The sequence below is a fragment of the Hippopotamus amphibius genome, chromosome 5 (assembly GCF_030028045.1).
Source record: "Hippopotamus amphibius kiboko isolate mHipAmp2 chromosome 5, mHipAmp2.hap2, whole genome shotgun sequence".
NCBI classification, from domain to species: domain Eukaryota; kingdom Metazoa; phylum Chordata; class Mammalia; order Artiodactyla; family Hippopotamidae; genus Hippopotamus; species Hippopotamus amphibius.
The window spans coordinates 127,352,679-127,379,899 of NC_080190.1; the positions used below are offsets into that span (position 1 = coordinate 127,352,679).

General features: G+C 44.0%; 1 protein-coding gene across 1 annotated transcript in view; it reads right to left on the reverse strand.

The window, feature by feature from the left end:
* RGS20 (regulator of G protein signaling 20) overlaps positions 1-27,221 on the reverse strand; it is a 51,399-nt gene that overhangs the window by 13,797 nt on the left and 10,381 nt on the right. Inside the window, exon 2 of the mRNA XM_057734852.1 lies at positions 2,543-2,691. Within this exon, the coding sequence (XP_057590835.1) occupies positions 2,543-2,691 (149 nt within the window). The remainder of the gene's footprint in view (positions 1-2,542; positions 2,692-27,221) is intronic.

Genomic DNA, 27,221 nt, shown 5'->3' on the forward strand with positions numbered 1-27,221 from the left:
CTTGGGAGGTTAAGTTTTTAATATGATGCAATACAGGAATACAAATCTATTTTTATGGGTTTAGATACCAGGTAGGGTGACCAACCTTCCCAGTTTGTCTGGGGCTGACAGGTTTTCTGGGACATAGGACTTGCAATGTCCTAGACAGTCCCAGGCAACTGGGATGAGCTGGTCATCCTAATGCCCAGAATCTGGGTATTTACAAAATAAATCATTCTTCCTTTTGCTAAAGCCACCTTTGCCATCTGCTGATAAAGTTTTCTCTGTTTCTTTTATTGCCTTCCTTGATGTAGAAACATCGATGTTATATTTCTGACTGAGCATGAATACCATGCATTTTGAAAGAAAATGTTCTTATAGTTTTTTTCCTAAGAGAGTCTGCAGTATTTGATTGGTCGACTGCTACCATGAGGTTGTTTGTTCACAGCTCTAGATTTACACTTTCTAACACAAAATTAAATACCAGGTTTTACAGCTGCGTTTGCTTCATTTTTGTCCATCAGTGTGCCCTGCTTCCCGTGGCTGCCCTCTGGGTTCACTGCCCTCTGGGCTCACTTTTCTCCCTGAAGCACATCCTTTTTTACTTCTTTAGGGAAGGTCTGAAGGCAGTTAATGCTCTTGGCCTTTGTATGTTTGAAAACGTCTTATTTCACCTACACTCTTGAGTTACAGTTTGATTAAGTTTTCAGTTACTTTGCTCCTATCCTTTGAAGACATTGCTCTCTTGTCTTTTGCAGACACACATACCACGTGCTACCCAAGTGCTGGCTGTGATGACGACGTCCAGGTATAGATTTGTATTTTACTTGCCCTAGTTGGTGCTAGGAGGCGCCTGCTCGGGGACCCGCCACCACCTGCCACCCACACACCATCAGTCCCAGACACTGTCCAGGCCACAGTCCCACTTCTTGTGCGGTCCCCATGCAGCACAACAGGCAGGGGGATGGGGTAACTGCCAGCAGGCGTCTCACCTGCACGGTGCACCTTTGCACATCTCCCAGCCATCATCTCTCTGAGCTTGAAGAGCTGCGTGAAAGGGGGGGAAGGGGCCTACGCGTGGTCTCTTTACCATTGGTGGGTCTCCTCCCCACTAGGCTGGGCCCTGGACACCCGTGTGTGTATGAGGCGCCAACTCGCCCTTCCCTCCGGTCTCCCGCCGGGTCTTCTAGATCCCTAGCTGGGGCTGAAGGCTCGCCTTAAATGCCGGGCTGCCCGGCTCTCATCAGCCCCCCTCCCCATATTCCCACTTGAGTCTCAGGTTCTGTCCCGAATGGACAGACCTTCCAGCATCAGGACATCCGTCCTCAGAGTGTGGCACCACTGAGCCCCACCCACGGGACTGGTAATTCTTGGAAATTAACACCAGCCTGAGGCAAGCAGGAGCAGCCCAAACTGTCCTGGACTTTCCACTTTCAACCTCCGACAGCCCCCACCCCCAGTTCTAACGTTCTATGTCACTGGTCAGTCCCAGTCTTCCTTCTCCAGTGCATAGTGAGGTCTTGGTTTAACCTGCAGTCAAGCCCAAATAAACTGACAATAATGTAATTGCCTAAAGCTATGCACACACTTGGCTGGCACGAGGCACATTTCATACCCAAGATTTCAGAAATGCAACCTAATGTTCCTGTGATTTCTGGGTGTAAATCATACTCGTTTCTCCAGATCTTTAACAGTGACTCAAATGCTCAAGTTGTATCTCTTTTTTAAAGGAAGGATTGTATATCTTCCCTTACCAGTAAGTGAGCCTATCTTTTTAGATTTCCCTCTCTCTGTCATGCATATATTTTCACATTTTTCCTTATTAAAAAACAGTATTGGGACTTCCCTGGCGGCCCAGTGGTTAAGAATCTGCCTACCAATGCAGGGTACATGGGTTCGAGCCCTGGGCCGGGAAGATCCCACATGCCATGGAGCAACTAAGCCTGTGTGCCACAACTACTGAGCTTGCTCTTAGAGCCCATGAGCCACAAATACTGAAGCCCCAGCGCCTAAAGCCTGTGCTCCGAAACAAGAGAAGCCACCACAACGAGGAGCCCCAGCTCACCGCAACCAGAGAAAGCCCGTGTGCAGCAATGAAGACCTAATGCAACCAATAAATAAACAAAAACAGTATTAATAAAACAGAAGCAGCAGAATATAAAATGCAGGCTCATGCTGCTTCATAACCCAGATTAAATTCTAAGTCCTCCCAAAGCCTTTATTACCAACTAGAGGGCCTTGAGCTCACTCCTTTTTGGTCATCTAGGCACTCGTTTTGCCCAGATATTAATATTCTATCACCAGCTGCCTTAGATTGTTCTTTAGATATTTGATATACATTAGTTAGCCTGATTTCAGGGATTTGAATATGTCTCTCCAGAGCTAGGATGTGGCCTGGGGTTTTTGTTTTGGTGTTTTGGGTTTCGTTGTAGTTGCTGTCCTTTACAGAACCCACACCAGTGTCAGGCACAGAGCAGTTGCTTAAAAAACATTTACTGCTGGCACCATTCAGGGTACCATTTTGCAACCAGCGGCGAGTTCATAAAAAGGCCGCAAACCTTACCAAGAACAGCTACAGCAGCAGCACCAGCAGAAGCAGCAAGCGTTGGATCCCCGGTTCCCCACTCCGTGCGGGCCTGGGGCGGAGGCTGCGGGCCCCTGGGCTGCGCATACCTGCCGCTTCCGCATCTCTATCCGTTCTGATCCCATCGGCTGCAACAGGGAAAGTAAAGGGGGCGGGGAGACGGCAGAGTTAGCACCGCGTAAACCCGAGATTCCCATTCCGTTGCTGCTTGGATCACTGAGAAGATGCACCGTGACTCTACCCAGTCATTTCTGCTAATTCTGGTAAAATTTGGTGCTTAGAATCCATTCATTTACCAAACATCTAGAAGCACTGTGATAAATTCTAGGAGGGAAACAACGAATGGGGGGGAGGGGTGGTTCTCCGCGCTAAGGCGCTCACAGTTGGGTCAGAGACGGACGCTGGCATCACATCCCCTGGACATCACAGTGAGGAGCTACCACAGGTGTGTTTCCCAGCTAGAGTCCCCCCTCCCCCTCCACCCCCCAGCCCCACTGGACCATCGTGGGCGGGGGGCAGTCACAGTGACAGGTGGATCGCAGCTGCCAAGCACCTGGAGACGGGCCGTGCTCAGTCCTGCTTAGGGATGCCCAGGATGCCAGCCTGGCTGAGGACAGTGACCCATACCTGTCCTGCCACCTGTAGGGACGGTGCCCTGGCCTTCCTCCCTGGACATGGCGTGGTGGGAAACCACTTCATCCCTCCCCTTTCCTGAGAACTATAGGAATGGTTGAAGGAGAGAAATATAAAGGCAGCATAAGAAATGAGAAATTGCTGAGTCCATTTTTATTTATGATACGATGGTTTGAATTGTTGGCAGAGTAAAAGCCAAAAAAAAAAAAGAAAGAAAGAAAAAAAGAAATCAAAGCCATGTTAAAGAACCTTAAATAAATCTTTGGAATTAAACTATGAATTTGAGATTCTATTCCAACATTAGATTATCTATTCCTACTATTACTTATCTTTATATGCTATTGGACTTTAATTATCATAGTTTTATTATATATTTTCATGTTGGGTAAGTTAAATTCTCTTCATGAATTAAAACCAGGAAGTTCCCTGGTGGCATAGTGGTTAGGATTCTGGCCTCTCACTGCTGTAGCCTGGGTTCAATTCCTGGCCAGGGAACTGAGATCCTGCAAGCTGCCACAGTGCAGCCAGAAAAAAAAAAGGTTATGAATTAACATAAAAAAGCCTTTCTGGCTGTTCTTGCCTGTTTGTGTTCCAGTGGAATTTTGGAATCAGCTCGTCAGTACCATGTGGGAGTCTGATTAGGACCACATGGATTTAGGAGAAATATTTGTGAGAGGTGACATCTGTTTCAGTACCTATCAGGGATGACTGTGTTAATATGGAAGAACCTTGTTCTATTACAAGTTCATCACTAAAGCAATGTAGCCTGTAAGCTTAAATGATACATAATGGCCCATCTCTGGGAACCCTGCCTCCCCGGGTAATGCGCATTAAGTAAAAATACCTTTGTTTAGCTGGCAGGAAACATCCTGACCAAGCCCACCTGTGAATAGATGCAGGAAGGAAGAAATTAACACATCCCCTCTGGAGGCTGACCACAACCAGGAAGTGTTTGACTTTACTCCCTCTCCTTTTAGTATAAAAACAGATGATTGAACTTGGTGTACCCCCCGCCCCCAAATAATAAATAAATAAAATGAAAGATTAAAAAAAAAAAAGAGAGAAGCCTGAATTCTAACTCAGGCAAGGTGGTTCCTTGGGGGCATGAGTCTGCCATCTTCTCAGTCTGCTGGCTTTCCGAATAGTCACTATCTCTTGCCCCAACAACTCCTCTCTCGACTTACTGGCCTGTCCTGCAGTGAGAGGAGCTTGGACTCGTTAACCATTCCTCTGGGTTAGCCCTTGTCTTCTAATTACACTGGTATGTAAGTTCCAAGACAGAATGAGAGACCAGTCAGAGAGATTTACTGTCCCTTCATCCACAGCCAGAACAACGCTCACAGCACCTGCCCATAGCACACAGCCTGGGTGTCCGGAGTGGACCCCCTTGAATGCCCCCGGGGAGAAGCTGGGCTCCTCTGGGCATCATATTCTCACCGCATCCATGGCATTTTGGTCGAGCCAGAGACTGACAATAGTTTCACTTCATTCAGGACACGAAGGGGCAAGGACAAGCCAGCACAATCTCCAAACAAAGATGCTCCAGGTAACTTATTTTCTCAGAGACACTGATGCACCTTGCCTCACTAAAAACAAAATCCCCAATTGCTTCTCAACAGAAGGAAGGATTGTGACGTGGTCACGTCAGCAGGTTTCAAGGGACTCCTGTTTCAACATCTTTACAAGACTGGGTCATCCCAATCAGTACATGAAATAGCTGTTCATTTAAATCCTGTCTCATGTATAGTTTAAGAGTTTTCCTCAGACAGGTCTTGCATATTTTTGATAGGTTCGTTCCTGCATGTTTTAGAGATCAATTTTTGCTGCTGTTGAAAATACCTCCCCTTTCCCCTCCATGTTTCTAAATAGTTACTTCAGAGTTTAGGAAGCTAATGACACTATATCTGAGCTCTCTATTGAATTCTCTTATTCGTTTTAGGAGTCTTTCTGTTGATTCTCTCATTAGAATCTCTTGTTTTCTAGTTAGATACTGTCTATAAATAATCACATTTTATTTTCTGTCCCTTTGCAAGGTGTAAACATCTTTCCTCTCCTTGGTTTTACTTCTTTGGCAAGGCAGTTCAGTAAATATTGAAAAGCAGAAATACTATCAGACACCTGTTTTCTTCATGACTTTAATGAGAAGGCTGACAGTACTTTGCCCACACATGTGATGTGTGTTGGAGGTTTCCAGGAGAAGATAACTTTGCTGAGTTAAACAAGTTTTCTTAAATTATTTACATAGTATAAAATAAGTTGTAAAAAAAAAAGTTGTGCCAGCCTACCTTATTAATTCACATATTTTATTTGTTCATACACACCTATTCCTTTGTAAATACAGTGGTCCCCCGGGTACCAAAGCTCAGATGCTCAAGTTCCTTAATAAAATGGTGTGGTATCTGCACATAATCTACTAGGCACATCTTCCTGGACACTTTAAATCATCACCTAATACAATGTAAATTCCATGTAAATAGTTGCCAGTGTGAGGCAAAATTCAAGTTTTGATTTTTGGAACTTTCTGGCATTTTTTCCTAATATTTTTGATCTGAGGTTTGTTGAATCCACAGATGCAGAACCTAAGGATACAGAGGGCCAACTGTACCTGGGAGGAACTTGATGATTTAATGAGCAAACTCTTAGAGAACACCACAAGGTTGCTCGTGACTAAATATAGCCTTCAGAAATCAGAGGCAGAGTCCATGAAACTCTGTTCTCACACACTTTTGAAAACAGCTTTATTGAGGTCTAACAGACATGCAATAAACGGCAATGTTTAAAGGGTATAATTTGATATTTTGACATGTACATACTCGTGAAACCACCACCACAATCAAGACCACATCATCAAGCTCAAGTGTTTCCTCATATCCCTTGGGACCCCTCCCTCCTGCACCTGCTGGCCCCAATCTCTGATCTGCTTTCTCTTACTATATATTGATTTGCACTTTCTAGAATTTTATATACATGGAATCATTATCTACTCTTTTTTTGTCTGCTTCCTCTATTCAGCACAATTATTTTGTGACTGTGTGTACTGGTGGTTCATTGCTTTGTATTTCTGAGTAGTATTCCATTGTATAGATGTACCACAATTTCCTTATCCACTCACCTATTGATGGGCTTATACTTTTATGATGGCCGCTGGAAAAATTATTTATATATATATAATATAAATAATACATATATATGTATCTCACTGTCTTCTTTTGAACGTGAAAGTCTTTTATGAGACAAAATGAGAGGCTGTGTTAGAATGCATTGCACTGTACACAGTTGTAATGTGTTTCTCCAGTGTGTTCGTCCACATTGAATAATACTTGATGATTACATTCTTCTGGCATTTGTATCGGATTAGTCCTGGGATGTTAACCATTGTCCTAAATTTGTAATTCCTTGTTTCTTTTCTCAATGTTCTGTGTCTCAGTTTATCTTTGTAGAGTCTCAACTTGGTCTCATAATCTATTTAATTTTTCCTCTGACATTAGTTTCTTGTATGGTTTCTTGAATTCTTACACATGGTTCAGTAATTTTGACATCTTAAATTGGTTAAAGCTTTGAATACACACGTGTATAGAAATATATGCCATTTCTATAGAACTTACTAATAAGCTATTATCTCTCAGTTCCCCAAAATTCTAAATTGATAGGCGTGGTTTTCACTCAATGACTAGTTGTTGGAATGTTGAGTGGCAGGAATGGTCAGGATGCCCAGGCCCTGCTGAGCGGGGGTGAGATACCAGAGCCTCAGAGGAAGCTAGAAGTGTTAATAAAACACGAATATAAAGATAAGCACAATGTTGATAATTGTTGAAATTGTGTCATTAACATATGGCATTTGTTTTACTATCTTCTTTATACTTATGTATGTTTAAATTTTTTCTTTATACTTATGTATGTTTAAAATGTCAAATTCTATCACATTTAAAAAAAGATCCATTGGGAATTCCCTGACGGTCCAGTGTTTAGGACTTAGCACTCTCACTGCCGTGGGCCTGGGTTTGATCCCTGGTCGAGGAACTAAGATCCCACAAGCTGCGTGGAGAGGCCAAAAAAAAAAATACCAAAAAACAAAAAAATTAGATCTATCGAAAGATGATTATGTGAATTTCCTTCTCTTAATAGTTAATGAAGTGAATCACATCAATGCATTTTTAAATGTTGAATCGCCCTTACTTTACTAAGTAAACTCTTTTGGGTCTAAAAGATGATTATTCTTTTATTATACTGCTGAAATTGATTTGGTAATATTTTAAAAGGAGTTTTAAAATCTTTTTTTTCCTTAGAGAATTATCTTTTTCACTGAAGATATGTAGAATTTGCTGGTAAAATTAATAGAACCTTTCAGGAGTGGCTTGTTGACGATGTTTTCAATTTATTCTTTGATTTCTGTTCTTTTTTTATATAAATTTATTTATTTATTTATTGACTGCATTGGGTCTTTGTTGTGGTGTGTGGGCTTCTCATTGCAGTGGCTTCTCTTGTTGCAGAGCATGGGCTCTAGGTATGTGGGCTTCAGTAGTTGTGGCATGTGGGCTCCATAGTTGTGGTTCATGGGCTTAGTTGCTCAGCAGCACGTGGGATCTTCCGGGACCAGGGCTCGAACCTGTGTCCCCTGCATTGGCAGGTGGACTCTTAATCACTGTGCCAGCAGGGAAATCCCTTCTGTTCTTTTCATAGTTTCTTCCTCTCTTTGAGTCAATATGGTATTTTTCATTGCCTGAAAAAAAAAATCCATCCCTTTCACCTAGTTTTCAAATTTACTGGAACTTCTCATTATTGGTCATCTTAATTGTCCAATTGAGATGCTTTAAATCACTGCACGCTTGTTCGAAAGGCGAATACGTAGTTGCTTATGGGAGAGTTGCTTATTTAGTGTCACTAAATGTTTGCAGAGAATTAACTTTTTTTTAAATAGATATTTATTTATTTGCTGCATTGTGCCTTTGTTGCTCCACACGGGCTTTCTCTAATTGCAGAGAACGGTGGCTACTCTTCATGGTACTGTGTGGGCTCCTCATTGTGATGTCTTCTCTCGTTGTGGAGCATGGGCGCGTGGGCTTCAGTATTTGCGGCACATGGGCTCAAGAGTTGTGACTCCCGGGCTCCAGAGCGCAGGCTCAGTTGCTCCTCAGCATGTGGGATCTTCCCGGACCAGGGATCGAACCTGTGTCCCCTGCATTGGCAGGCAGATTCTTAACCACTGCGCCACCTAGGAAGTCCTGAGAATTAATTTTTAAAATGCCATAGGTAATTAATATGAAGACTAACAACATATACGAAATGAATGCTACCTATTTACAAGATTTAAAAAATATGCCACTGTCATATATGTTAGTTCAGCTCATCCTTTCAGACATTGACATGTGGTCTGATCCGCCAAACTACCTTCATGCATCTTTTCCTTTACCTCCATCATATGTGTGGGAGAACTGCACACACGTTTTGTTTCCATCTGCTCTTTCTAAGGAACATGGAATTAGTGCTCCTTTGACACCGTTGTTCTATCCTTCTGCTGGTGTGTGTGAGGCACAGAGTGTTGGCCATCACGTCAGTGTCTGCTGGGATGACCAAGCTCCGCACATGCGTGAGGCCCCAGTACCCTGGTTGCCTCTGCCCCAGGCTCCTGAGGCTTGGAAGTTAGATGGATGTAAAGCCAATGTCAGTGACCTCATGCACTTTTTCTATAATTTATGGCCGACTGAGGAAATGGGAAAAACAGATTGGCAGTTTATTAAATATTTGGATCTTAACTAAGAGATGATCCTACTCAAACAGGACTTTTCCATTCCTAGGAATCCAGCATTCAAGAGAATTCTTTCCAAGATCAAGTAAAAGCTGAGGTAAATTCTTAATTTTTTTAAAATTATTTACTTATTTATTTATTGGCTGTGTTGGGTGTTCGTTGCTGCATGGGCTTTCTCTAGTTGTGAGCAGGGGCTACTCTTTGTTGCGTTGTGCAGGCTTCTCATTGCAGTGGCTTCTCTTGTTGCAGAGCACAGGCTGTAGGCTTTTGGGCTTCAGTAGTTGCGGCGCGCGGGCTTAGTTGCTTCGCGGCATGCGGGATTTTCTCGGACCAAGGCTTGAACCCATGTCCTCTGCATTGGCAGGTGGATTCTCAACCACTGTGCCAGCAGGGATGCCCCTAAATTCTTAACCTTGATCGCAAATCTTCTGGTAGTTTGGAGTTGAAAGCAATAATTAGTTAGAAAAAAATTTAACCTAACCATGATTAGCTCGGAAAAGGTATCTCTTATTTTCTCGCAAACTTAAACGTGGTGCTTGGAGTCTGTGAATAGCTATTTATTTTCAGTATGGTTTCCAAATTCTAAAAATAGCCATTATTGAATTACATATTGGGACTAGGATGAAACATCAAGGATTTCGTGAAAAAAACCGTATCTCTTAAAAGGGCCTGAGACCTGAGTCCATAAGGTGCAGACTCATAGACAAGGTCCCGATGCAGGAGAACCAAGAACCTTACAGGTCACACATTCAAAACCACCCTGAGCGACCTGCAGACACACAATCTTATCATCAGTAGCACATGATGGGCCCCGAAAGAGTTAAGCCAGAACATAAGGGAAATTTGAGAGGACAAGTTCACCTGTGTGTCCCGAGCTCTCTCTCTGTATAAAGACACCATAATCCAGTGTGACCTCATCTTCACTTGCTTACACCTGCAAAGGCCCGTTTTCCAAATAAGGTCACATGTACAAACACCAGGGCTGGGACTCTGTCTTAGCCCGTTCGAGCGGCCGTAACAAAAGACCACACATGGAGGCTTATAAACGCCAGGCATTTACGTCTCACGGTTCTGGAGGCTGGAAGTCTGAGATCAGGGCACCAGCAGATCAGTCTGGCGAGGGCCCTCTTCCTGGGGCTTCAGAGCCGGCACCTGCCTGCTGTGTCCTCACAAGGTGGCGGGGGCAGGAGACTCTCTGGAGCCTCTTTTATGAGAGCACCCATCCCACTCATGAGGGCTCCCAGAGGCTCCACCGACTAATGCCATCATCTTTGGGGGTTGGGATTTCAACCTATGAATTTTGTGGGGGGGGAAACAAACATTCAGACCATATCAGACTTCAACATATGTTGGGGGGGATACAATTTAACCCACAACAATGTCTAACATAGTCAGGGGCTCCTGTGAAGCCATTTTAACGCTTCTTTCCAGAATGAATCATCTCCATTAATATCCAGGTGACTGGCCCCTTTAATCTGGAGCTGAGATGATGAAACAAGGTGATACTCTAGTAATGATGTGATTTCATCTTATTTTTTTCCCTTTAAAAAGAATTTTATTGAGATATAATTGACATACAATAAACTGCATATATTTAAAGTGTACAATTTGATACATATTTTTTCTTTTTTCTTTCTTTTTTTTTTTTTTTTTTTGGCACACGGGCTTAGTTGCTCCGCGGCATGTGGGATCTTCCTGGAGCAGGGATTGAACCCATGTCCCCTGCATTGGCAAGCGGATTCTTAACCACTGCGCCACCTAGGAAGCCCCAATACATATTTTTTCTTATTAGTAATGTATGTATGGCAATCCCGATCTCCCAATTCATCCCATCCCTTCCCTCCATCCCCCGCTTTCCCCACTTGGTGTCCATATGTTTGTTCTCTACATCTGTGTCTCTCTCTCTGCCTTGCAAACCAGTTGATCTGTACCATTTTTCTAGATTCCACATATATGTGTTAATATACGATATTTGTTTTTCTCTTTGTGACTTACTTCACTTTGTATGACAGTCTCTTCACGCATCCACATCTCTCTACAAATGCACCAATTTTGTTCCTTTTTACAGCTGAGTAGTATTCCATTGTATATATGTATCACATCTTCTTTATCCATTTGTCTGTTGATGGACATTTAGGTTGCTTCCATGACCTGGCTACTGTAAACAGTGCTGCAGTGAACATTGGGTGTGTGTTTTTTTGAATTATGGTTTTCTCTGGGTATATCCCAGTAGTGGGATTGCTGGGTCATATGGTAATTCTACTTTTAGTTTTTCAAGGAACTTCCATACTGTTCTCCATAGTGGCTGTATCAATTTACATTCCTACCAACAGTGCAAGAGGGTTCCCTTTTCTCCACATCCTCTCCAGCATTTATTGTTTGTGGATTTTCTGATGATGCCCATTCTAATGGTATCTAATGATACCTCATTGTAGTTTTGACTTGCATTTCTCTAATAATTAGTGATGTTGAGCAGCTTTTCATGTGCTTCTTGGCCATCTAGACCTATTTAGGTCTTCTGCCCATTTTTTGATTGGGTTGTTTGTTTTTTTGATATTGAGCTGCATGAACTATTTATATATTTTGGAGATTAATCCTTTGTTGATTTGTTTGCAAACATTTTTTCCCATTCCCACCAAGGGTTGTCTTTTCATCTTGTTTATACTTTCCTTTGCTGTGCAGAAGCTTTTAAGTTTTATTAGGTCCCATTTGTTTATTTTATTTTTTAAATTTCCATTACTCTAGGAGGTGGGTCAAAAAAGATCTTGCTGTGATTTATGTCAAAGAGTGTTCTTCCTATGTTTTCCTTGAAGAGTTTTATAGTATCTGGCCTTACATTTATATCTTTAATCCATTTTGAGTTTATTTTTGTGTATGGTGTTAGCGAGTATTCTAATTTCATTCTTTTACATGTAGCTGTCCAGTTTTCCCAGCACCACTTATTGAAGAGGCTGTCTTTTCTCCATTGTACATCCTTGCCTAATTTGTCATACATTAGTTGACCATAGGAGCATGGGAATGATGTTATTTTAAAAGTCATTGAAAAAATGAAAATAACACATGCCCATGGTAGGAAAATACCACACAATACCGAAGGATTTGCTATGAAAACTCCTAGAGGAAAACATCATTATTATTATTCGTACGTCCTTCCAGATAGCTACACACGTTTATATACTTTCAAGAAAATGGGAGCATGGTATACACACCATCCTGTACCTCTCTTTTTCACCTGATAAAGCATTGAGGTTCTTTTCACATTAGAACACGTGGTCTACTGCCCACACCGGAGTGAATTAGGTTTCTCCAACTTTAATGTCTCAGAAACAACAGAGATGCAACCCGAAGGCTTTGCTTCTATAGTAGTGATTTACCTACACTGTGTTTGGGTATACCCCGATTATTTGTTTATTTATTTGATAAATGAAAAAAGACGTAGAAACGTAGCATCTAATACCATCTTAAGGAATATTCTTATCCCTTCTGTGGGTGGGTTCAGCCGTCGCACTGAAGCGAGCACAGAAGGTCTGGAAAGAAGAGGTCGGCTGAATGAATGAACACTTCAAACAGAAACAGATGCTCTGTTTTAACATCATTCATACAGAATAATACCTGTACTTCTGCTGGGCTAAAGAGTTTTTCTAGTCTGCTTACTGTACCATATACAGAAAAAATCGTTCTGTTAACATCCCACCTGAGAGGTCTGATTTGATGGGCAGTTTCAAGGCTGATTAGGAGAACGCTTCATATTTCACGGGGCTTTACAGATGACAGGAGGCTTTTACCCGTACCACCTCATTTCTTCCTTCCCACAATTTTGTGAACCAGGAAAGACACCTATTAATTCCTCTTTTTAGGTAAAGAAACAGGCTTAAAGAGGCTTAACTCATCCCTGAGGTGACACAGATGACTAGTAGCCCGGGTCACTGAGCCCTCAGCCATGCCTTTCTTTGAACCAGCCTGTCAGTGCAAGGGATTCTTTCAGAGATTTGACAGCTAGGTGCAGACATGTGCATTTAAAGATACACTAAGGTGATAATGTTTCCAGTTATGATGCTTACTTTTACCTGAACATGATCTAATCTATGTAATTTTTAGGCCAAAGGAGCTAAAGTTACTTGTCCACTGACACATGGCTAGTTGACAGTGTATAGGGGACTAGAATACACAAACTGTGATACACACACACACACACACACACAGTCATTCTTTCTTTCCAATACATTATGCTGTTTCCCCTGAGACTGCATATGTTATTTTTTATTTTTATCCTTTATTTTTAGAAAAATTTTTAACCATTTTTAGAACTTGAAGTATAGTTAATTTACAATGTTGTGTTAGTTTCAAGAGTACAGCAAAGTGATTCTTTTCCATTACAGGTTATTACAAGGTATTGAATGGTGTTCCTTGTGCTGTATAGTAGGTCCTTGTTTATTTTTTACATAGTAGTGGGTACCTATGAATCCCAAACTCCTTATTTATCTCTCCCCATCCCCTTTGGTAACTGTAAGTTTGTTTTCAATGTCTGTGAGTCTATTTCTGTTTTGTAAATAAGTTCACTTGTACCACTTTTTTTTAGATTCCACATATAAGTGATATCATATGATATTTATCTTTCTCTGTCTAACTTATTTCACTTAATATGATATTCTTATAAACATTAACATACGCTTAGGTCTTTAGACATTCCAACCAGTTTTTTCACTTCTTTTGGCCCAAAATGCAGAAACCATTTGCAAATGAAACTGCAGATATAAGATTTCATCAATGGCAAAACATTCATTTAAACCTGAGCTTGAAAACAATATAACTAATTTTTAAAAAAGCAAACAAAAATCCCCAATAAGACAGGAATGCACGCTGATGATCACAGCTCTGCCAAATTTTCCAATCCTTCTCCCACACCCGGAAATAACCAGTATTAAGATTTTGATGTGATTCTTTTCAGAACCACTTCTATGAAATTAAAAATGTGTAATTAACTTGAGTTTAAAACAGTTTTAATATGCTTATCTAAATGGCCTTGGATGCAATGTGTGACTCTGTGCCTTGTATTTTTTACTTTAAAAACATCTCAGCAATCTTCCTGGACAGTGCATGTAGCTCTACCCCATTCATTCAATAGTTGGCTGGTATCTCATAGTTTAGATGTCTACATGTACCATAACTACCATTCTCCCCAGAGACCATTAAAGATTGGCAGATTTGATTATATAAAAATGCTAAACTTGAGTCATGAGCTAATATATACAAGGCTGCCCCTGCCAAGTATGAGAAAGCTTAAGTATCAATAAGAACATTAACTGCAATGAACTGAAACATTGGATGTGCGTAAATCCGTGATTTCACAGTGATACTAAGATACTCATTGTTACTTTTAGAAAAGGTTAGGGAACCAACTGATTTTGAAAACTGGTAAACAAGGAGAGAGAATCAAGCTTTTATCCTACATTTTCCTACACAAACATGACTTCAGGGTCACCTAAGTGTTGATAAGCAGAAGTGTCTCTTTACAGAAGTTTACTCCTAATAAATGGAGGGAAATCTCTCCCCGGACCTAAGTATCCAACCTCCTCTCGCATGCATTATGCTAGGGCGCTAATTTTACCTTCTTTCCTCAGTTGCACCCCATAAAGATCCCGATATTTTTTCGAGCCTGTTCAAACAACCGGGTCTTTGTTGCTGCTCAGTTTTAGCTACAAAGCTTTCCTCCGAAGCCACATCTGTTCATTTTCCTTTTGCTGTTTTCTGAGCTTCCCTGACTGGTACCAACGTGCATCAAAAGGACGCTCTTCCAGGAATATTCTCTGCACAGCAGCCTCCAGAGACACTCTCACTTCCTTGTTCTCTGCAATAACATTTCTGAGTAGCCCCATTTGTCCCTAATTTTAACCTCCTTTTGGTCTTTCTGCCGTCTAAGTTTCCCCAGCCTGGAAAGCCTCTTCTAACATTCTTTCCCCCAGATGCAAGATGATTCACAGATTCACGTTAAGTTATAGGTTCTGCACTGACCCTGCCTGCAGGGCGAGCACATCCAGGGTGTGCTGGGTGGTGGAGGGCTGGCTGGATCTCCTGCACCTTCTCCTTGGAGTCTGGTGCTCAGCTGGGCGTGGGGGTGGGGGTGGGGGTGGAAGAAGCTATGATCCAGGTCCTTCTCAGCCTGAGCCCCTCACTCCTGATACGACTGGAAGAAATCCAGGGCACAGGCTGGGGAAGGGACTATGAAAAGCCCTTGCTGGTGAGGGAGCAGGGACCAGTCTGGGGTGCTGTGCACAAGGCTTCCAGAATCCAGAGGGAGCTGTTTCTGAGGATGAGGGGCTTTGAGGCTGGTTAATGTGACAGGAAGGCGCTTTTGGCTGCTGCTTCTCTTTCATTAAGAATCTACACAGTGGGGGCCTCCCTGGCGGTCCAGTGGTTAAGACTCTGTGCTTCCAATGCGGGGGGAGGGGGGTGTGTGTGGGGGGGAGTGTGGGGGGGTGTGCGGGTTCGATCTTGGTTGGGGAACTAAGATCCCACATGCTTCACGGCATGGCCAAAAAAAAAAAAAGAGAGAATCTACCCAGTGGATAAACAACAAGGTCCCACCACACAGCACAGGGAACTATGTTCAGTATCCTGAGATAAACCACAATGGAAAAGAATATGAAAAAGAATGTATGTGTATAGTTGAGTCACTTTGCTGCACAGCAGAAACTAATGCAACAGTGTAAATCAACTATACCTCAATAAAATTTAAAAAAAAAGAATCTACACAAAGGGGTTTGAAAAACAAAGCAACTGAAAGCAGCAAGCGATTTCATGCTGAACTCTCCTTGGATTTAGCTACCTGCTCTGAAAATAGCAACAGGTGAACACAGCTTTCTCTGAATCACATACTTCAGGCATAAACACCGATCACCTGATGCCAATTAAGTCACAAACAGGCCCTCTGCCAGCCCCAGGCTCGCACCTGTTATTATTAGCAGCTGGGAAATAAGATGAATCCAGTCAACAGCGATGCTTCTACTGTTTTGTGGGATGCTGAAGTCAGCTGGTTTTCAGTTTGAGGACACTGGCAGGTTATCCTGTGGCACATTCCTCACCAGAAAAAAGTCCAACTCACTCTGGCTCATGAAATATTAATGAAGAGCTGGAATTACATTAACTTCAGCACAAATAGACCAAGAATCAAATCAAAGCTGTGTCTTCCACTTCATATGACACAGAAAGCTAACAATTTTTAGTAGCTAGTGGGTTTTAGTGGGAGATCTTAACTCTTCCTCTATGTAAAACTATTAGTTTTCAAAATTTGGTGTCTTTGGGTTTTATTGTGTGAATACTTTTGGGGCTATTTTAAGGAAAAGCCGGCTCATTGTTCTTGTAGGGGACGTCAACTGAAAGCTTCATAATAACAATAGACTTCTTAGAATATAATATGCCAGACGGATGCTTACACAGGTCCTTACCTTTAAAAAAATTTACTTAAGTATATGAGCATCTGTTTCTCAGTGACTTTGAATGGAAATCTTTACTCTTTTGTTGATCTAGCTGTTGCCAAGTTTGTAACTTGAACCACCAAAAGTTTTAAGACTATGATAGTAATGTCTTTTTCTTCTGTTGTTACTAAATGAACATATTGTATAACGCAACTTTTGCAGTTGCCTTCGGGAAATATTAGAAATAATAAGAAAGTATGATTGGAAGGAAATTACTACATTATGCATGCTTTTACTTGCTCGTTTTTTTTTAAATACCAGTCAACGACAGAGTATTTTGCAAGTAGTGATTGAAATCTTGACCATAGTGATTGAAATCTTGACCGTGGGCTTTCCCTACCCCAGGAGGCTGTGGGAGTTTCTCAAGGAGACTGTAGGTGGGTGCCTTCCTGAGGACCACTCAGCCCAGGGCACCTCTGGGAGAATTCAACACTTACTAAATCTTTGTCTGTGGGGTTGTTTCAGACAGTCTTCAAATCACTAAAGAATGTGCCAGGTTTGGGTGAGAATTTCTGCTAGCTTTTCAGTGTTTCACAAAGCAAGGAATAGGCTAAGAAGAATTTCTGAGAAATCATTGCAAATTACAGGAAAAACAGGATGAAATATTTGCAACATGGAAAAATTAATGTCTAAAATCAAACATCATTTCCTTGAACAAACCTACCCATTCTCTCCCTCTGTCTACCTTGGTGAGCAGCATTACTGTCTGTCTAGTTGAAGTTACCCTCAACTTCCAATTCAAGGCAAAACCAGAGGAAGTCTGTCTCCTGGATGTCTTTCCTGTCTGCCCCCGTTCTCTCTCCACGTGCCATGGCCCTGGTCCACATCTCGGGGCCTTGGATCAGGAAGGAAGTCTCCGTATCAATCCCTCTGCCTCTGTGCTGGCCCTGGCCCACTAGAAAAAGGCTTAGACTGTGTAAGGATGTCCTTCCTTCCCCTGAAGTTTTTTTTTTTTTACTCCACCTTCTGAAGCAGCACTGTAGGTGGTGAGGCTTGGTAGGGAGGGAGTTGACCTTTGGATGAATGTGCTTTGGGCTTGTGAAATTCATTTTCATTCTGGACAGCTGAGAGGGGACGGCTGAGGGCTGGAGGGCCAGGCTGTCTGATGCTGCACTGACTTGGGCTCTGAAGAAGCACGAGAGGGCCAGGCTGTCAGCCTGGCTCATCCGGTTACAGACCTGCCAACATCATGCGCAGAAGCCAGTCGGGAATATGGTTTGCTGTGCGTAGTTTCTTGTGTGCTATGCCTCAGGGACCTAACCGCTGTGGGAGGCGGCTTGCTGGAGTGCAGATGTAGCCAAGGTTAAAATGATAATCTGTTCTCTATAAATTTACAGAAAATACAGACCCTGGCAAAGCTGTTCTCTGCTGTTGGGAGTCAGAATGAGCATTGCCTTGCGGAGGGGGTTTCGAGGAGCTGGTAACGTGTTGGTGTACCGCATGGGTGCTTGTTGCACAGGCGTGTTCAGTTTGTGAAACTGTATCAAACCATCTGTGGGCGTTTCTGTTTGTATGGCTTCATTTTAAAGAAAGCTAAAAGCACAGTCAGGAAAGGCTAGCAGGAGACAGAGTAATGGAAGAAGGTGGGAGACCCAGCTTTTATAATCACGGGGATGCCTGTCCCCCGCCAGGGCACTGACCTTGAAAGCCTCACAAGGACCACGGGGCAGTGAACACGGGCCTGGAAAGCCCTCCCAGCTCTGAGCACGCACGACGGACTCCAGACACCTGCTTGCCCCACTCTCCCATTTAGCTGTTCCTTCGTGATTTCACTCCCCTGCAAGGTGTTTTCCTTGTCCTTCCAATGGTTTTTGACCCTTGTGTCAAAGAACTGGAAAGCATGGTGAGGATGAACCTTTCAAAGACAAATAATGACTGAGGTGGTGTCTGTTTCAGGCAGAAATCCTACATAATTCCTTGCCTAAATCTGGTGTGCAATAGGCACAATCATGCTTATTGCAAAGGACTTTCGTATTGTCCAGCATCCCGGGGTACTGTCGACAAGACATCAGGAGAAACGGTAGAGGGCATCCCTTCGTAACATCCTTCCTGGCTGCTCTGTTTCATGGTTTCCCAAATGCTGAAAATATGCCAAGTCTTTGATGACTTCTCAGGAGGGGCAGATAAAGAAGGACCCAATTATGAATCTAGGGTAAAGAAGTTAAAAATATGACTTTTGTTTATTATCAAAATGTTCTCCTGTTGCACTGGTCACAAATGTTCACTGAGTGCCACCTGTATGCGTCAGTGCTGCAGGCCTTGGACCACAGGGGTGAACCAGACCGTCTCTGCCCAGGGTTCCAGGGAGAGAGACAAAAGCCATGAAAACGAATAGGTTGGGGAACTCCGGGTCTGAGAATTCCTGCGAAGATGGGAAATGGTTGAGACCCTATAGCATGATGGGGCATGGCGGTCACAGTCAGGGCCCCGTTGGGGGGGGGTGTCTCTGAGGAAGGGGCACCTGAGGTGAGGACCATGACATGGACTGTGGGGCGTGAGGCTTCTAGGAAGGAACTGCAACCACAAATGAGATGGTCCTGTCCCTGGACCACGCAGGAAATGTGGAGGAGGATGGAGGGCGCTGAGGACAGGTGAGCACAGGTGAGGACAGGTGGGAGGTAGGGAGGGGAATGGCCAGAGGCCTCAGAGACCAGGGAGCTTATGGGGGACAGGACCACAGTGGGTGAGCAAGCGGGAAGGCGGTGTGGTCACAGGTGGGGGCTGGGGATGAGACTTCTCAGGAGGCGCCGGTGATCACAGTCGACTCCAGGAATGGTCAGAGTGGGGGCTGAGGTGGGGGAGGGGAGGGGGTTTCTGGGGCCAAGAAATCAAGGCACTGAGAGGCCAGAGCACAGCACAAGTCACTGATGAGGATGCTGAAGAAGTCGAGCGTGATGACAGGAACCGTGCTGGAGAGGAAATGATGGCCGTATGCTAGAGTCTCCTGCGTGAGAGGCAGGGAACAGAAGGTGAGCAGATGCTGAAGGGGGTGGTACTGGGGGTTCGTTCTAGGACATGCATTCAGAAGAAGTGTCTTCTTTATTGTGGTAAATGCACATAACACAAAATATACCATTTTAACCATTTTCAGGTGTTCAGTTCAGTGGCACCAAGTACATTCACTCTTTTGTCCAAACATCACTTCCATCCACCTCCAGAACACTTCATCTTCCCAAACTGAAACTCTGTCCCCATTAAACACAGACTCCCACCGCCCAGCCCCGATACCCACTGTTCTACTTCCCGTCTCCGTGAATTTGACTATTCTAGGTTCCTCAAATAAGAAGACTCATATAATATTTGTCCTTCTGTGGCTGGCCTGTGTCACTCAGCATAATGTCTTCAAGGTTCCTCATGTCATGTCCTGTGTCAGACCTAAGAGGGAGGGTTTTGGGGGAAGACAGCAAGGAAATGTCTTGGAAGTGGCAACGAGAGCAAAGAGACACCGACCTGACTTCTAGGAGTGGAAGTGAGTGGTGCAACTTCAGTGGAAAAATGTCCCCAATTACCAGGGCCAAGGGCGAAGCACCGTCCTCAAAGAGTAGCCGGATTTCAGGGAGAGACAAAAGGGAGGGACATCAGGGGACAATGTGCAGAACAGGGGCATCTTGCTGATGACTGACTGGGTCCCAGGGAGCACAGTGGGTGCGGTGGAGGGGTGTCCGATGAGGTCAGATCACGGGACGAGCAGCCCTGTGCTGACTGGGATCAGAGAGGGCCAAGGGGGTTTACCTGGGGGGTCCTGCATGTCTTGGGCTTCCTGCCCGCAGCTGGGACTTACAGAAGGACCACTGGTAAATGTGAGCAATCGATGAAGAATTTTGATACTTCCGTGAAGTGGGAACGTAGGAAAAGCCATTGTGGGCGTTCAAGTCAGAGGTCCTTCCAGTCTGACTTTTGCACTTGTGAAGCCTGGACCACATTCCCTCACCTTGCGAGGCCCCCACCTCCTCTTGTGTATGATATGAGCTATGTTGAGATTTGATAAAAGTAGTAAATGAGAGAATGTACACGAAAGGTCTCTGAAACCACGAAGTGCTACTCCAATGCCATGATGAATAATACTCTTAGTACTTACTGATGACATTTAATGTAAAAGACTACGGTAAGTCCTTGAAGTGTGTCTTAAGATCACAAACAAATTAATCCTGTGCCTTTGGGTCTATATTCCGCGGAGTCAAATAGCCAGGCCCCCAACTATTCACTCTCAAACATCTGGAACCTTGGCTGTTCACCACCCTGTGAGTAACCTAAACTGCCTCGGAGGGAAGGCCAGCAATGACCAAATCAGCTGAGAAAAGCTGAGGATGGGGTGACTAGAGAAGAGGGATGTAAACTGTTGGCCTGTCAATCAGAGCAAAAGAGCACTTCTGTGCTTTCACTGGGGAAGCCCGAGGAAGACCTGCTGTGGACAGAACCGGAAGAGGTCTGGGTCCAGCCCTGGCTTTCCCACCATCAGGCTTTGTGACCTCAGCACTTCCCTGGGCCTTGACTTTCTCACCTGCAAACTGAAGGAGCAAGATGTTCACTAAGCTCTTCTTGTTATTCTAAGCTGCTGTTGTTACCTGGATGAACCACGCAGACATCACTAAATGAAAAAAGCCAGAGATAACCTTCCATTTATATGAAAGGTCCAGAATAGGCAAATCTGTAGAAACAGAGAGTAGATCAGTGGCTGCCAGGGCCTGCAAGAGAAAGGGACTTGGTGGTTGACAGCTAACGGGGGGTGGGTTTCTTCTTAGAATGATGAAAATGTGAAAATATTCTAAAGTGGATTATGGTGATAGTTACTCTGAATATACTAAAAGTGCTTGAATTGTACACGTCTAATGGGTGTGACCTTACGTAAGTCACTTGCCTGCGTTGGGCTTCCTGCTTCCTGTTTCATAAAGTTCATTTGCTTTGGGTTTGGTAGCTAAGTGGGCATTGTGCATTTTGCTGGGTATGACAATGGCATTCCATGACTGAAAGCTGAGACACATCCAAAAAGGAAAGGAAAATACCCAAGGAAAAAGGGAGAAAGAAGACAGCGGGGACTAGTAGCCATGCTGTGCTGCGGTGGGGGCTGCGGTGATGGGGCAGAGATGATGCTGGCGAGACACAGACAAGAGCATCCCACAGCGCTGGGGTGTGGTCCATATGGGGATCAGTGTCTGGCTCCAGAGGGAAATGCTACATCACAGCCCAGAACCACGGTATTTTATCGGAAATCTTGAAGTGTGTCATTGTGGGGAAAAGTGCCATGGAAATCTTTTCCCTGCATGTCATGTTACAGTGGGGAATCCAGATGGACACGCCAGGGCTCCCCTTCATCAACATGGGTTAGCGCCAAGGTCAGGAATGCAAGCTCTTTCCCTAGTTAAAAGCACTTGAGTGCTCTTTGGCCAGAGAATTATAATATTTATAGTCTTTCCTGCAGTCAACAGGGGAGAAGTGGGTTCCCAATGTGCATTCCCAGAAACAGAAATGCATAAAACATAACTAATTACATTTCAGGTTTTATCTAATAGAGAAGACAACGGCTAAGTGCAATTAATGCCACGTAAGCCCTGACTGTGTTGAGTCCTCGTGCATGTTTCATCTCTACTTCTGGCTTTAAAATCTAAATAAAACTAGAGCCTGGAGGGTATCAGGTATCACGCATGCTTCAATGAAATGCTAAGAATGTGAATTGAAATTTCACGTGAATTTAAATCCTCTACAAATCCACACTTCTATGAAAGTGCCTGAAGTATCGATGAGAGCAAAAGAGCATTGAGTGGAGCCAGTTTCATCAAGAAAACAAGTGACAACAGGTGCTGGTGAGGTGGTGAAAAAGGAACCTTTACACATCGTCGGTGGGAATGTAAACTGGTGCAGCCACTATGCAGAAAAATATGGAGGTTCCTCAGAAAACTGAAAACAGATCTACCATACGATCCAGCAATTCCACTCTTGGGTACACACCCAAAGGAAATGAAGACAGGATTTAGGTACAATATCTGCACCCATGTTTATTGCAGCGTGATTCACAATAGTCAAGATGTCGAAACAACCTAAGTGCCTGTCGAGGATGAATGGATAAAAAAGAGGTGGTATATACACACAGTGGAATATTACTGGACCACAAGAAAGGAAGACATTCTCCCATTTGGGACAACATGAATGGACCCTGAGAACATTATGTTAAGTGATGTAAGTCAGAAAGACAATTACTGGATTATATCACTTACATGTGGAAACTAAAAAAGTTCAATCTGTAAAAAACAGAGTAAAGTGGTGGTTACCAGGGAATGGGGGGGATAATATTGATACTCTTAAGGGTAAAAACTTGTAATGAGAAGTAAATAAGCCACAGAGATCTAATGCACAGTATAAATAAATACAGACAATAGTAATGCACTATAATTATGTAATGTGATAAATATCACTACATTGACAATCATATCACAATATATAAATGTATCAAAGTAACACTCTGTACACCTTAAGCTTATATGTTACCCACTAATTTATTAAAAAAAAAAGAATGAAGCTAGTTTCATCTTTGTTTCTGAAGTGATACAAGGAATATATCTTCTCAAGGGAAAAAAAGGATAAAGCCCCTTCTGTGCTCCCCTAATCGCCACCCATATTTCTAGGGACACTCTGAATACCCTTCAGTATGAGGACGAGGGTCTGGGAACATCTGATATCCTCAGATGCATTTCTGAAGGTGACGTGGTTTCCTCAACCTAGAACAGTTCTCCAAATGAAGGACGTAGAGGGGAAAGGCACCACCATCCTCCTCCTCCTCCTCATCTTCCTCCTCCTCTTCATCGCTCAGCCCAGCCTGGGAAGTTACAGCTGGGGGAGGGGAGCAGCTCTTGTTGGTGCAGAGGGAGGGGGCGAGATCACCACATGGGCTTCCAGGAGGCATGCCAGCCCCACTCAGGGACAGGGCTTGGAAGAGCTGGCCCGGTATGGACACTATCAAGATCCTTCAGGAAGCGGAAAGCACCTGTAATAACAGTAGCATCTTCACCTTTGAGGCATGTGCCCAGACACACCTGGTACCTGTCAGCCACTCTGTAAATGCTGACGTGACCTACCAAGTGTTCAGAAGGGCCTTTATGAAGTAACGTTCTTAGCATCACTAAACATGGGCTGGTCGTGCAGACCCTGTGTCCCTCTGATGGGATGCAGCAGGAAGTGCCAGCACCACCCATGAAGTGGTCTGGTCAAGTCACTGAACCTAGTCCATCTGAGCCTTTGGGTCTAACACCTAGTTTGCAGGAATTTAGGGAAAAGAGGACAAGGTAGCATCATGAGGAATAGCAAATAAATTCAGGACATAAAACAATCCACGGGCAAAAGATCCAGTGTCTTCCACAAGTTAGTGCAAACAGAAGACGGAAGGTAGACGAAGCAGTCAGGTAAAGAGAATAAAGAGGAAGAAGGCGATAGGGTTAGTGTTACACGCTGGACTGTGTCCCCCAAATTCATATGTTAAAGTCCTCACCTCCAATACTTCAGAAGGAGACTGTATGTGGAGACAGGGCCTTTAAAGAGGTGATTAAGTTAAAATGAGGCCATTAGGGTGAAGCCCTAGTGCAATCTGACTGCTGTCCTTATAAGAGATCAGGACACACAGATTAGGGATGTCAAAACAGAAGGATGACCATGTGAGGACGCAGTGAGAAAGCGGCCATCTGCAAGCCAAGCAGAGAGGCCTCAGGAGGAACCAAGCCTGCCCACACCTTGATCTTGAACTTCCAGCCTCCAGAACCATGAGAAAATAAACGTCTGCTGTTTGAGCACCCCAGTCTGTGGTATTTTGTTATGGCAGTCCTAGGAAACTAATATAGTTAGGCATTAAAGGATGTTAAAATATTGTTCATCTTGTTGGTTATGACAAAGGCATTGCTATAATTATATAGATATTATATTTTAAAGTGTGCTTATAATAAGGTTATTATGTTTCTTAAAATTAACATTCGTTTTTATTTTATATTTTTTAAAAATTTATTTATTTATTTATGGCTGTGTTGGGTCTTCGTTGCTGCACACAGGCTTTCTCTAGTTGTGGCGAGCAGGGGCTACTCTTCGTTGCAGTGCTCAGGCTTCCCAGTGCAGTGGCTTCTCTTGTTGCAGAGCACAGGCTCTAGGTGCATCGGCTCAGTAGTTGTGGCTCGAGGGCTCTAGAGCACAGGCTCAGTAGTTGTGGCACACGGCCTTAGTTGCTCCGAGGCATGTGGGATCTTCCTGGACCAGGGATTGAACCCATATCCTCTGCATTGGCAGGCAGGTTCTTAACCACTGCACCACCAGGGAAGTTCCAATTCATTTTTAACTGTCTTTAATAAATAACACTTGTAACGAAGCTTCCTATCCTTGCCCCTAAATTATGAGCGGGAGCTATGGAAACTCTCATGGGTGAGACATCCTTGCCTTCTCCCAGGTGAGAGCAGGAACTCTGCCAGTGCTCCTGACGCCCCCTGCACTCTGGTCCAGTCTGCTGAGGCTCTGCTGACCCACTCTGTGTTTGCCAGGCACAAATCTCATACACATCAAGCCTGGATGAGTATTTGCTGGTGGAAGAACTTCTTTTCCACCCGTTACAGCAGATGGCTTATGAAATGTATTAATGTACATGCAAATTAAGGATAATAAAAAGATACAAAAAGGCATATTCAGAAGTAACTAACTAGCCTTTTGTATGCCTTTCACGTCTGCCTGGGCAAGTTTTCTCTCTACGTCTCTTTTTTCACAAATTCTACTTTTCCCCACAGAAAATTCTCTGTGATCCCTTAGTGGATGGTAGCACTGGCTGTTCAGACTTTGCCCCATGTCCAGTATTAGTTAGAATTTTCATCTGTGATGATGATCCTATTAGAAATGATACGAAATATCAAGTTCCCATCCTATTTAAGGCTTTCAGGCTGTGAGTAATTTGAATCCCTAAAAGCCTTCAGCATCTGAGCTCTCATCCACAAGACCTTTGTGGGTATCATTTCCCTTGGGCCGTTCTTCATTAGTACTTTTGGGGCTTGTTAACTCTCATTAAGTTTTTCTGTTAGCATGAAAATGCTGACTGTTGAAATGGTGGATACCAAAAGGAAACTTAAGTTAGATGCTTCGATTTTATCTCCTATAGGAGATTATCTTTAATTGGATTTTTGGTCTGTCCTTCTGAATTTTTTTTTCCTCAAGAGTACATTATTTTTCTAAGAAGTGTCATTGCTTTTGGTTGAACTTACTTTCGCACAGATGGTTTCCCTTGAGAACCTGACAATACTCCACACGGATATCAGGTTGTGGCTCAGAGGCAGGCACACCTTTTCTGTAAAGGACCAGAGAGTAAATCTGGTAGCCTTTGCGGGCCCACTACAGCTGTCAACTGCTTCCATCCGTGCAAAAGCTGTCACAGACGTCACGCACACGCATGCGGGGGGCTGTGTGCCAATAAGACCTTATTTTTATGGACACTGAAATTTGAGTTTCGTAAAATTGCTTTTTTTAAAGAAATATTTATTTTATTTACTTATTTGGTTGCACAGGGCCTTAGTTGTAGCAGGCGGGCTCCTTAGTTGCAGCATGTGCACTCTTAGCTGCAGAATGCATGTGGGATCTACTTCCCTGACCAGGGATCGAACCCGGACCCCCTGCATTGGGAGTGTGAAGTCTTAACCACTACGCCACCAGGGACGTCCCTCTGTAAAACTTCTGTGTCACGAAATGTTATTCTTTTGATTTCTTCCCCTCAGTGATTAAAAAAGCTAAGAAATATTGAGCTTCCAAGATGGTGAGCACTTGGAGGAGCTGGGGGAGTGGGGGGGGCACTCAGAGAGGGAGGGAGCTCCTCGCCAGGCCCCTAGGCCTTGCCCTCAGGCTGTTTGCATTTAGCTGTTCCTCAGTCACTGACATGGCTCCCCCACCACCCAAGCAAAGAGGGATCCTGCCAGAACTGCAACTTCTCCCTGTGTCCCCAGCCTGCCAAGCCAGTCCATCAAGATTCTGGACTTGCTGGGACTTCCCTGGTGGCGCAGTGGTTAAGAATCCACCTGCCAATGCAGGGGACACGGGTTCGATCCCTGGGGTGGGAAGATCCCACATGCCTCGGAGCAACTAAGCCCATGTGCCACAACTACTCAGGCTGCGTGCGGCAATTACTGAAGCCCCTGCACCTAGAGCCTGTGCTCTGCAACAAGAGAAGCCACCACAATGAGGAGCCCGTGCACCGCAACAAAGAGTAGCTCCTCCTGCCCCCCTGCCCCTGCTCACAACTAGAGAAAGCCCGTGTGCAGCAACAAAGACCCAACACAGCCAATAAATAAATTTATTAGAAAAGAAAAAATAAAAGACTTCGGACTTGCCAAGTTTCCCCAACTGTGTGAGCCAGTTTCCCAGGGGCAATCGCGCTCGCTCTCTAAGTAAAGAAACAACTTTTTAAAATGTAAAAACCTTCCTCAGTGCAACAGGCCAGGCAGTGGTTTGAGTTTGGACACATGCCGAGTTAGCTGTAATAATACACAGAAGTGCTCAGTAGGCTGTTTACAGTGTGAGAAAAGCAAGTGCAGCTTCCATGGCAGAAACAGCCCATTGATGAGGCTCCGGAAATTCCCACCAGAAGATCCTGAAGTTTTGTACAAACTCACATTGTCTGCGTCTAGCTCAGGCCAGCCCCTGCATTTCACAACACACCAACTCAGTTGTTTCCTTGCACCGCCACTGGAGCTGTCGTGGACGTCTCAGACTTCAGTGTCTAAACGGACTCAAGTCCCGTCCCCTGCCCCACTGCTTGCTTCAAGTCCATCCACAGGGGCCCATCCACCCACATCCTAGG